At 42.4% G+C, this 13,211-nt stretch overlaps 1 protein-coding gene across 3 annotated transcripts in view; it reads right to left on the bottom strand.

Moving 5' to 3' along the window:
• LOC106562089 (copine-7) overlaps window positions 1-13,211 on the bottom strand; it is a 38,619-nt gene that overhangs the window by 12,286 nt on the left and 13,122 nt on the right. For all 3 annotated transcript variants that reach the window (XM_014126654.2, XM_014126655.2, XM_014126656.2), the window contains 8 exons: window positions 10,140-10,322; window positions 9,810-9,884; window positions 5,363-5,437; window positions 2,131-2,214; window positions 1,954-2,043; window positions 1,690-1,788; window positions 1,406-1,492; window positions 668-727 (listed from right to left, as the gene is read on the bottom strand). In XM_014126654.2, coding sequence (XP_013982129.1) covers window positions 668-727; window positions 1,406-1,492; window positions 1,690-1,788; window positions 1,954-2,043; window positions 2,131-2,214; window positions 5,363-5,437; window positions 9,810-9,884; window positions 10,140-10,322 — 753 coding nt within the window. The remainder of the gene's footprint in view (window positions 1-667; window positions 728-1,405; window positions 1,493-1,689; window positions 1,789-1,953; window positions 2,044-2,130; window positions 2,215-5,362; window positions 5,438-9,809; window positions 9,885-10,139; window positions 10,323-13,211) is intronic.

Genomic DNA, 13,211 nt, shown 5'->3' with positions numbered 1-13,211 from the left:
TTTATACGACCAACATATGTGCAGGATGCGATGAGGGCATGTAAGAAGGAGTGGCAAAGGACATAGATATTTCACTTCTTTGACGTCAGCAGTGCTAAAGACACGAGCACAGGGAGAACTGCAGAGCTTCTCAACAAGGGAAATGATCAAACAAATATACTGCACATATTTTTTTTATCATTAGTACATTATCAAAAGACTTGTATAGTGTTCTTAATCTGTGGAAAGGGATACCTAAGGCTGTCTATGCAACAATGAAGCAGTGCTCCTAACATAGCAGTTCCCCTAAATGAATATTCATTATTGCCTCCGTTATCCTTCTAAGGAGCTAGCCTTCAGTGAGAAAAGCATCCGGGCACACAGGCACACCGGTTAAAAAATGCAGAATGTAATGTTTCACACTTAGAGAATGTAGCATTTAATCAAAACACTGGCCTTGGTGACAGCACTTAGCCTGGAAATGGAACACTGGTTTAAATTTCACAGGCAGGTTAGAATACTAGACCTATTGTCTATTCCAACACCTTAACGAAGGCAAGCAACCATTAATATGTACAGAATGTGTAGGCAGTCAGTGGATCGTACACCTTTGAAGGTTAACATAGCATTGTACCATGCTGCTAAGTGATGATTATATGCTAGCACACGCATTGGCTACTCAACTTACTGTAAAGTGGATTTGGCATCCTCCCATGATGTAGTCCAGGAAGGAATACACTCTGTGAAGCTGCAGAACAGAGAAGAAGCTTTTAAACTAAACCCCAGAGGGTAGGGAGTTCGGACTTGGTGGAGTACTCAATGTTTTTAGATGGATTCCAGTTTTAACCAATGGCTGTTCCATTTACAAAAGAACAAGTATGTATTTGAAAACTATTATTCAACCACATCTCAGTAGCTATGCACTGTTTAGAAAACAAGTACTATGTAGTAAGCATGAACATGAAGGCAGCAGCTCTGTGATGTGCAGTGTGTTCTCTCCATGCCAGTTAGAGATCACACGCCCAGTGGGGGCGGCAGAGGATTCAAACTGAGAGACAGCAGCAATCACATGAGCTGGGGTGCAGGAAACTAATTAATCCAAATGAAGTAATCAAAATGATAGGCCTGAGACACCAACAGCTATGCCAATTAAAAAAAAACATTTTTAAAAGACCTGCGAACTAAAAACATAGGGGGAAAGCACGGTGACAGCCACCCACAGATGTAGTCATTTACAGAAATGGGTAGCGGGGGTGGACAGTGAACTGAGGATGATCGCATTTCTAAAATGAGCAATATTCATTAATTAGCACCATGTGTACATGTTGTGAGAGAGTACAACCGAATAGCACAGAGATGGGGATGATTGTCGATGTATTCGATAGTGGAGAGTTGCTGAGCAGGAGCTGTAACGGTTGGCTCTAACCTTCAGATCACTGAGGATGACCACCCCAGAGTTTTTGTAGTTCTTTTTCTTCAGTTTGTACTTTGGATTCATGCAATCCCATGTGACCTTCAACACAAGAGGTAGACAATACATACAGACACATAGTAATGTGATATGACTTCTGCGGTATGACTTGCAGAACATAGAACCGCAGCGTGACATTTCTTTCATCCATTTCTGTCCTTGTCACAAGTGGGACATCAGTGACACACATCAAACATTCAACAGTGACTGACAGCACTCTCTCTCTCCGTTCGACTGACCTTGCTTCCACCGCCAATTTTCTGCATTTCTCTGAAGGTGGCATAAAACTCTCCGATAAAGTCGTGTTTTCCCCTGGAGTCGTAATCCCAGACTAGGCACTGTGACACAACCAGACAGTGACAGACAGAACCCTCTGATATTGACTGTTCATTCACCAGTAAGTTACTTCCTTCTCCAGTTCCATTCATTCATTCATTCATTCATTCATCAATACCACAGCAGCAATGTTAAACCATCACACCATGACTTCCTGTGTTTCTTACCTTGAGCTTCCTGTCCTCATCACAGCTACACAGAGAGATGAGAGACACTTTAAAGGGCTCCCACACGGGGTTCAAGTTGTTTTTGATTACCTGCAACAGCACATTAGACGTGAGTAATTTTCACCACACATGGAGAAGGAGAGGTAGATATAAAGAGAGACATTCATTTCTCATTACCTCAGTTCTGTGAACGAGCTGTTCCGTTCCATCATCGTTGATTCGATATATTTCCAAAAAAGGGTCTGACTTACTGAATAGATCCTGCCAAATATACAAACCAATCAAACATAATACAGTAATTCTAGTTGAGCCACTAATGTACAGTCATTTATCTCAAACAATCAAATAACAAATAAGTCCTTGAAATCACACGCACACAGATGTCAACATGTTAGCTTGGTCCTCCTGGTGCTAAATTTGACACCGCTTGTCCATGTGGTGTATTGTTCACTGCTGTGACCAATCAAATCAGGAAAAGGGTGTGAAAGAGTCATTTGACATTGAGTCTCAAGGTAAGGCTGAGAGCAACTACAGCTTGTTTGGGTCAATTGATTGTTCAGGGCCCAACAGACAGTATTTCTGTACATTGTGTAGTGTATGAAAGTGTTAGAGAAAGGAATGGAGGGAGAAAGAAAGAAAGAAAGAAAGTGTGTGAGAGAGTGAGCGGGGGGGGCACAAAACAAGATATTTAATGTCCCCATTTCTCGCTGCATTAGCCTGATACAGCTCCACAGGGACAGCCAGGGAGGAAAGAGAAGGAGGTAGCCCCCCATCTCGTTGTCACGGCAACCCCTTGCCAGTGGCGTCACTGTGGACTGACGTGCATTACAAGTGCATTTGTCTGTCAACATTTAATCCCTGTCCAGCAATAACAGCTCTCACCACTTATATAATCAGCACCATTAATTAAGTTACCTACAACTTTGACCAGCTCAGTCTACTGAGTTCCATAATGTCCCCCAGCAGTTTGTTCAGTACCTTGGACAGCGTTTCAGGCAGCATTACAGTATTAGAAATAAATGGGGGATATTTCATTGATCATTGGTCATACTGTGGTTGTCACAGCAACTCTTTCCATCTACAATTATATATATTTTTGATAATATATATATATTTTCAAGTTCTTTTAAAAACAAAAGGTTAAACATTCAAGACATTTAAATGCAAACCTTTGAAAAGGTACTTTGTCAGAGCCGTCATCCATTGTGCTGGTAAATCAACTACAATATTAAAGTGCCTCATCACAGCTGATCACCATTGTGAAGCAGGCAGTATTTATAGCCTGTGTGGTATAGATCATGTGCATAGTCTATTAGAGTAATATTTCTCAGAGTAATGGGATCCTCAAAGTCATTGGAATGGAGAGATTCCATACAAAGATAGTAGCCTGGCAATTAATCTGCCTGAGCATGTGACCATCCCCCCCATGTCTCTCTCTCTCTCTCTCTGTTCCCACCCCCCCTCTCTCCCACTTTCCATCTCCTGCTCTCTGGCTCTCTTTCTGGTTCCAAGTAGAACTGTTTGGGGTTCCATGTAGAACCTTTTACAGAGGGTTCTACATGAAACCAAAAATGGTTCCACCAGGAACCAAAAAGTGCTTTTACCTGGAACCCAAAAAGGGTTCTCCTTTGGGGACAGCCAAATAAACCCTTTATCTAAGAGTGTATAGTTAAAGTAGTTTGCTGACAGGGTTGGGCAACGGAAATATAATTATGTCAATAAGCAAAAGAAAGAGAACGTTTTAAACCACACCATACAAGCATTGATGAGTTTCCCTGCCTCCAATGTACACTGAAGATTCCATTAGCAATATTGCTTGTGTCTAAATCACAAACAGTGCAATTTGAAATCTGTTTTTATTTCCACATGGAATTGCTCATCATGAGCCTTTTTCTATTGGATTAGGTCCAATCAGCCAATCAAAAGGATTGTAAATTGCTAACTCGAATAAATGCATTAAAGGAGTCTGGGCTCTGCTCTGATGAATACACACTAAGCAGAACTTTACCTCCACTCCCTGTTAACTTTATCCAACACTGTTTAGAGTCAAAGGCCAATTGCACCCTTTGCTTGGTAGCATTCTGAGAGCACAGAGAGGCAGGAAGAAGATTTCTGCTATAATCATTGATGTCAGAGAGTTATTCCAGTCTTGTTGACTGAGATATGAACCTTCTGCCTTGAGCCTTGTGTGGGTGTGCCAGCTCTACTGTAGGTGCCTCAGTGCTCCAGCTCCCAAAATCTGTTGCCAAATATCTTTCGTAACCCTCCTAAATGCTCTACCGACAACAAACTCCCTCTTTCTGAGCTCACCGTGCATTTTACATAGCTTTTCTCTGTCAAGCCATTTATTGACAAACTACTGCTGTCTGTGCTGTCTTTGCACAGTGAGCCCCATGTTGGATTGATTTCTTCATCTTGTGTTAGGGCGCAGGAATTTAGAGTTGAAAAGGACAGGTCGATCATGTCCTTTGGATATTGCAAGGCAGCCTTTCAGAGCCAGGATACTTGAAATGCATAAATTTATGAATGGCAGACAAAAACGGAATGGTAGGAAAAGAGAGAGAGAAAAAAGTATTTTGCAGATAATCACTAAGAGTATGTTTTAGCTTGAGGCGCAGAAAGTGAGAGGGCGGAAGACCCTGAGAGATATGCAGAGAAAAGGAGGAAGACCCTGAGAGATATGCTGAGTAAAGGAGGAAGACCCTGAGAGATATGCAGAGAAAAGGAGGAAGACCCTGAGAGATATGCTGAGTAAAGGAGGAAAAGAAGGAGAAATGCAGAGATATTAGTTGAGCGACAAGGACAGAGAGAGGATAAGTGTGGAGGCGTTCGGGTACGGCGTGTTGCTGCTGTAGGAAGAACAGACACCTGCAGAGCTTCAGGGCCTGTTGTCCATTGTGGGATGCTTTGTGTGGAGGGGCTATTTGCAAACAGAGAACCACACGGCAACACCCTTTACGCACACACTGACACACACCAACAAACACACACACACACACTGAACTAAGCAAACCTCACACTGATCTCACCCTCATCTTCCTTTGGCTATCTGTCAAGGGTCCATGACACACCATTCTCACAATGCTTGTCTCAACGGGGAACCAGCATTTACAGAAAGCCAAGTTCAATTCAGACTTAATAGAACAAATGTTGTATGCCTTTATGTCATATCATCCAGTAAATACAGTGTAAAGCATACGGATCTAAATAAATGTTGCGTTTATAAGTGTAGAAAATCCATATCATCATCGTTGTATAAATCTTTCTTGTCTGGTTAATGACTGATAATGTCAAAAAGAGATCTTGAAATCACATTCACAGGAGAGAGGTTCAACAGCCAGCAATAAGCAACAATTCACCCATGAAATATATTGACATTTCCATCAAGAGAAGGCCTCTAATCCCTTACCTTATCATCCAGTTTCTTGGCACAGAAGAACAGTTCAACATATCCATTGTTGCCAGAAATTTCTTCAGCGTGTACCTGAAAAAAGGTTTTCAGTAAGTCACATTTTTGACCAATGAGAATATTTTATTTTCCGCAGGCAGACAGCCTGTCGTATGACATGTGGACAGGTCCTTGAAGCCAATCAAAATATGTCACATAAAATGTTGAGGAGTGTTATTACTTTTACAGAAAGCTCCTTCAAGCCGAGAAACAGATGTGGTTCCATTACAGTAATGCAGAGCTGGCCAAATGGAGCTGGGTCCAAATTTAGTCCACAAGACTGTTTAGTTGGCCTCCTAAAGGAATACACTAATAGCAAATAAGTTCATTATTCTGCATATTTAAAGGATTATTACAGACAGGCTAATAAGTTTTGCTGAAAAAACACAAATGTTAATTGTGTCTGAGGTAGAAGAGAGAATGAGATAGAGGTGATAATGTGAGAGAGAGAGAGAGATAATAAAATCAATGTACACAAACAACAAGTGTGCGGTTATAATTGGCAATAAAGACACAGATTTTCTTCTTCAGGGCCATGGGGTGAGACAGGGATGGAGCTTGAGCCCCATCCTATTCAACATATACACTCAGTGAACAAAACATCAGGAACGCCTTCCTAATATTGAGTTGCACCCCATTTTACCTTCAGAACAGCCTCAATTCATCGAGACATGCACTCTACAAGGTGTCAAAAGTATTCCACAGGGATGCTGGTCCATGTTGATTCCAATGCTTCCCACAGTTGTGTCAAGTTGGCTGAACCATTCTTGATACACAGAGGAAACTGTTGAGCATGACAAACCCATCAGTGTTGTAGTTCTTGACTACACTCAAACCGGTGCGCTTGGCACTTACTACCATATCCCTTTCAAAAGCACTTAGATATTTTGTCTTTCCCATTTACCCTATGTATGGCACACATACACAGTCGATGTCTTAATTGTCTTAAGGCTTAAAAATCCTTCTTTAGCCTCTCTCCTGCCCTTCATCTACACTGATTGGAGAGGATTTAAGAAGTGACATCAATAAGGGATCATAGCTTCACCTGGATTCACCTGATCAGTCTATGTCATGGAAATGTTTTGTACAATCTGTGTAAAGTATATCCGGCCTCACCCTTCTGGACTCAGCAATCAAATGTCTACTGTTTGTTTTCAGATGATCTGGTGCTTCTGTCCCCAACCAAGCAGGGCCTACAGCAGCACCTAGATCTTCTGCACAGATTCTGTCAGACTTGGGCCCTGACAATGAATCTCAGTCAAAATAAAAAATAATGGTGTTCCAAAAAAGCTCCTGTTACCAGGACAACAAATACAAATTATATCTAGACAGCATTGCCCTAGAGCACACAAAGAACTATACCTACCTCAGCCTAAACATTAACACGACAGGTACCTTCCACAAGGCAGTGAATGATCTAACAGATAAGGCAAGAATGGCCTTCTACACCATCAAAAGGAACATACAACTAGACATCCCAAAAATACTTCAATCAGTTATAGAAGCTCTCTATGGTTGTGAGGTCTGTGGTCGACTCACCAAACAAGAATTCATAAAACGGGTCAAACACCCAATTGAGACTCTACATACAGAATTCTGCAAAAAAATACACTAAGTGTACAACGCAAAACCCCAAACAATGCATACAGAGCTATTACATTCTATAACCACCTAAAAGGAAGCTATTCCCACACATTCCACCACAAAGCCCTCACCTACAGAGAGATGAACCTAGAGAAGAGTCCCCTCATCCAACTGGTTCTGGGATTCTGTTCACAAACACAACCAGAGCCCACAGAGCCCTAGGACAGAAACACAATCAGACCCAACCAAATTAGGAGAAAACTAAAAAATAACTATTTGACACACTGGAAATGATCAACCAAAAAACAGAGCAAATTGGAACGCTATCTGTCCCTAAACAGAGAGTACATAGTGGCAGAATACCTGACCACTGTGACTGACCCAAAATTAAGAACATCCTTGACTGTGTACAGACTCAGTGAGCATAGCCTTGCTATTGAGAAAGGCAGCCAAAGACAGACCTGTCTCTCGAGATAAGACAGGCTATGTTCACATTACCCACAAAATGAAGTGGAAACTGAGCTGCACTTCCTAACATTCTGCCAAACATATGACCACATTAGAGATACATATTTCCCACATATCACACAGACCCACAAAGATAAACTCCCATATCTATTAGGCAAAATAGTGCAGTGTGCAATCACAGCAGCAAGATTTGTGGCCCGTTGCCATGAAAACAGGGCAACCAGTGGAGGGCAACCAATATTTATCTGTTTATTTATCTACTCCTACTATTCGTACTACAACTGTTTGCATATTGCTAAAACACTGTACATAGCTGATAATATAACACTTGAAATGTCTTTCAATATGTTCAGTTAAATTCTAATCGTTTTTGGTTGATGTTGTTTTGTTACTCCTCACTTTTGTTTATTTCACTTTCTTTGGCAATGTAAACAAGTTTTCCATGCCAATGAAGCCCCTTTTGAATTGAATAGAGGGGAGAGAGGAGAGGGGAGAGGGGAGAGGGGAGAGAGGGGAGAGGGGAGAGAGGGGAGAGAGGAGAGAGGGGAGAGAGGGGAGAGGGGAGAGAGGGGAGAGAGGGGAGAGAGGAGAGGGGAGCACTCTAAAAGTAGACACTAAAAGCAGACACAGTGTTGCATAGCTAATGGTGTGGTCAGAGCCCAAAGAGTTCCAGATACACTACAATGAGCCCATTACAGAGAGTGCTGCTCACCTTCAGAACCACTCCTGATGAACAGTTAGAAGGTTACAAGTCATCTCAGCACATTAGGGCAAATTGTATTGGCCCTTTACTGCCCCTCACCTCCTAAATAAGTGTCATTATATACCGGTAAGCCAGTGAATCAAGTGCTGTCTATCAAACAGGACTTTGTGTTAAAATGCACGACTGCTACAATAATGATAACCAGCCTAAATAAATTCAAGCTGAAAAACATCTGTTGACTCAAAACAACAAGAACATTTCTACAGTAAAGTGTATGGTTTCTGTCATTCAAACAAATGTGTGGCAATGGTCCAGAAACAAAGTCTATGGGTCTCTCAGCTTCTCAATAATACAACACAGCAAAGCTATAACACTTGGTGCATGTGTCGTATCAGCAGATTGTCAAGCTTTCTGTACGTACAGTATGCATCTTGGATGAATATTATTTATTGTATCTCATATCATGGTGCCATTGTCCTGGTGAGTGTTGTGTAGGCATAATGTGTATTGGATTGTGGCCCGGCTATGAACGTTCCAGTTAGAAGACCATTGTAATGTGATGCTTGCCAGTGGGAGCCACAGTAACTGCATACAACGGTACCTTAATCCCTACCATTTGATGTTCTCCACATCCCATGTCCCCATATGCACGATGGACATCTGAGAGATGTGTTACAAACACTAGGAAGGGATTTTTCACACAAAACACAACAGTTGTCTGTTGTTCTGCCACCTTCCAGATTAGCCTGCAGGCACATTACAGGCAGACGCCATGCCATTGGGATCCATCTCACGGACAGACTTGACAAAGCACAGGCCCATTATCATATCAGGAAAAGCTATTTTCAGAAACACCATGACACAGGTTAGCACTAATTCACTAGAATGCATTAAGCCCACACTGCTACAGGACTGTGCTTAAACAAACCCATTATATCCCCCATAACCGCCTCACAGCAAGCTGCCGCCATGTGATCGCATCCAATCAATGGTCATAATGGCGACACTAGCTGAAGGGAAAGATCCTCAAATGCCATCTTTACTTTGGCCAATTCCATCCCAAGCAAGTCATTCTCAGCCCTTCTCTCGAAGGGAAATGTATGCGTAGTTTGTTAGGGTAAAATCAATAAAGATAGGTATCAATAAGGCAAAAGGTCTGTTGTTGACATTATCGAATTCCCTTCTTGGGCAAAACCCCTTCTGTTCTCTCCTCTCATCTCTGCAGTAGAAGAAGGCACTGAGAGATCAGAGACTCTGCACCTCTGACTTAACAGGAGCAGTGAGGAACACTGACTCTTCCTCCCACTCCACTAAAGGTCAGATTTGCAGGCTTGTTAAACACAGCTTCTCTGTGTTGTTCCTTTTGTATGGCAATGTAATGTTGGCCTGGCAGATGGTGTTGAGACCATCCAACAGAAACAACACTCTGTGCTTTAACGTCCCCCTCTCTTTGTCATGACAGATATTGTATATGAGTCATGATTCTTTGTACAGAGAAGCATCCTTACATCACAGGATTCACATCAGCTACTTTGCTTTAACTGCATGAATTGATTTAACAAGTCATTGCATTTGATTTTGCTTGCCACTGTTACTGCAATAGTGAGCCAATGGTGAGTGAGATCAATAGGATGATGAATAGGGGAAACCTACCGTGATGGTGGATTTCCCAGCGTACTTCGCATACTTTAGGAATAAAGGTTTCACCATCTTCTTCTGGGCTACAATCTGTGGAACACAGGAAAACTATGAATGACTGGTGACTAGTGAAGCAGTGAGAAGTATTACAGGACAATTAGTACGAAAGCAGTTTGAGAGCAGTATGACGAGGTCTGGTGACTTCTAACCTTTACCCTCTGATGTTGGTGAGCAGCAACTCGGCACACTGTTCCATTCAGTTTATGTGTGGTGAGTGATTTGATTAGACATAAGAAATTATACATTGGATAACTGAGTGGAAGGGTCAGACATTCAGTACAGGACCTGGCCGAGCGTACACTCCACACCACCCAGGAAGTCGTCATCGCGGGTGCCAATACTGTGGGTGCCATGGATGTCGTAGACCTCGAACCGCAGCTTCTGAGCTTCCTCAAAGTAGTAGTCCAGGGTGAAGACCTTGGCAAAGACCGGGTGCAGGTTGCTCTTGATCACCTCTGTCCTGTCAAGCTGAAGCGACAAGAGGGGAGAAAAAGGCACAGAATTAGAATGTGGACACGTTGTTGGATATTACTGGAGAAACTCGGACCTCCAACTCAACTCTCTAATGACAGCTTCCTACCAAACATAAAAAGTGCAGTTTTGTATGCAATGTACATTGTATCAGTTCATTTGCGATGCTAATTAATGTATGGGACATGGTGATGCATTCATGGGCACATGGGAATGTAGGAACAACAGCCAAATACCCATCTGCACCTGGATCACTGCTATAGCCACTGTTGGCGTTCTTGTTTGTTTTCCTGTTGATTAGACCAAAATGTAAATCTTGTGAAGCTCTTGTTCAGACAGTGACAGCAGAGAGGATTTTAGTGGACTGAGGGCTGAGAGCTCAGCAGACACACAGGTGTATGAATGTCCATGCTTGGACATTCATACACCTGTTTATCTAATACACCTGGTTCATGCCTGAACTCTCCACATTGACACCTGCTTTCAGTGGAGCACAGAGGCTGCGTTTACACAGGCAGCCCGATTCTGATCTTTGCCAATAATTGGGAAAAATATCAGAAATTGGCTGCCTATGTAAACCCAGCCAGAGTGTACCCATCTAGCACCCAGTAGCATCCAGTATCCAATTATGTCCAGTGCCCGATACATTATTACTAATAATTTAACTCCAAGCTAGGTATTCTGAGGGGAGCCAACACATCATCGAAAGCACATGAATCCCCTAAAGATGCTATCAGTAAATTAAATTGACCTAAAAAGCAGTGTTTGAACCATGGTTAAGTGTTTCATGGTTTAAGTGAATCAATGGATTTCAAACTGGAGCTATTGAAAAAGCATATAAAAAATTATTCAAGCCCAAGGCAACTGTCAATCTAAATCTGGTAAGGAAACTTAGAAATTCCATAAATATTTTACTCTTGTTTTCCATCTCTTTTAGTTTGAGGAAAAAGTTGTGATGGTAAAACAGAAGATAAAGTCAGAAAGACATAAACACAGGTAATTCAATTTGAAAGGCAATTTTACATAATCTCCGTAGTTTGACCTAAAACAAAAAATACTAGAGAGATTGCCATCAATCTCAAACCAGGCCTAGCCATCAATCTCACTAACAACCTTATCGTAGCAAAGCCAAATCCCACCCGTCCATAGAGCACAAATCAAGAATAAAGCTCCCTGATCAGCAGCTCTGTCAAAGCTCTCTAAAGTCAGAGTCAACATGGGCCCCACACACCAAACGCCATGAACATACATGGCACGCTGTAGTACACACATGCACGTCCACGTTAACATTCAGATATTCAGGAGTTAATCCTACTGCTTTACCTCATGCTGTTGGCCTTGAGCTGACGAGAACACACACAGACACCTACACACACAGAATGGTTGATGAGAAGCAACAGAGAAAGCATGCACCTTTTCTCACTGACAATCACTGTGGAATAAAGAGTCTAGTCTGCCAGTCCTAATTAGAGACACCTCAAGAGTGTTGAAGACAATGTTATTAAGTATACTGATACAGATGACCTGAGGAATGGGGGATTGTCTTGTTATTCATTATTGACCTTGCAAACAGTAGAAAGAGTGATTCATTTCTCAGGAGATAACAGCTAAGACATGTTTTAATTAGACTCTAGCCCTCCTCCTCTCGCTGCTTCTCTCATTCTATTTTCTGTGCTATCTGGTTGGACATATTTGTGAACACAAGTTTGTTTCCGTGTGTGATGAAAACTACCCAGAGCCACAGAGGAAGGGCTGTGCCTTTGTGATGCCTACCCCTGTGATGCCCATTCATCTGGGGTGGCAGGGAGAGTCTACAGAGAGGTGACTGTCTGACGTACGGAGGGATCTCTGAGGTCCCAGGGAGTCAGATCCCTCTCTCCTGCTTGCCAGCAGCATACCACCCTGCATCCCACTGCTGGCTTGCCTCTGAAGCTAAGTAGGGTCGGTCTTGAATGGGAGACCAGATGCTGCTGGAAGTGAGGTTGGAGGGCCAGTAGGGGCACTCTGGCCAAAGGAGCTCCCAATAGAGTACCACAGTATGAGTCATAAAATCTAGTGGTCAAACAAGGAAATGGTTCCAATTGTTTGTTTTTTCCCATAGGGGATTTTAGAAACACATAAAATAAGGGCTGTGTTTCGTGTAGGCTTACCCTGGCGAGACGTTTTGATAACAGTGTAAATCTCTCTAGGGCAAGGTGACTTCAAATCAAATTTTATTTGTCACATACATGTTTAGCAGATGTTAATGTGAGTGTAGCGAAATGCTTGTGCTTCTAGTTTCGACCATGCAGTAATATCTAACAAGTGATCTAACAATTTCACAACAACTACCTTATACACACAAGTGTAAAGGAATGAATAAGAATATGTACATAAAAATATACGGATGAGCGATGGCCGAACGGCATAGGCAAGATGCAGTAGATGATATAGAGTACAGTATATACATATGAGATGAGTAATGTAGGGTATGTAAACATTATATAAAGTGGCATTGTTTAAAGTGGCTAGTGATACATTTATTACATTACATTTTTTATTATTAAAGTGGCTAGAGATGAGTCAGTATGTTGGCAGCAGACACTCAATGTTAGTGATGGCTGTTAACAGTCTGATGGCCTTGAGATAGAAGCTGTTTTTCAGTCTCTCGGTCCCCACTTTGATGCACCTGTACTGACCTCGCCTTCCCGATGATAGCGAGGTGAACAGGCAGTGGCTCGGGTGGTTGTTGTCCTTGATGATCTTTTTGGCCTTCCTGTGACATCGGGTGGTGTAGGTGTCCTGGAGGGCAGGTAGTTTTCCCCCTGTGATGCGTTGTGCAGACCTCACTACCCTCTGGACAGCCTTACAGTTGTGGGCGGAGCAGTTTGCCGTACCAGGCTGTGA

This window comes from Salmo salar, chromosome ssa11, assembly GCF_905237065.1.
Source record: "Salmo salar chromosome ssa11, Ssal_v3.1, whole genome shotgun sequence".
NCBI lineage: Eukaryota > Metazoa > Chordata > Actinopteri > Salmoniformes > Salmonidae > Salmo > Salmo salar.
Note: the sequence above shows the minus strand (reverse complement) of the source record. Positions and strands in the feature narration are given on the sequence as shown.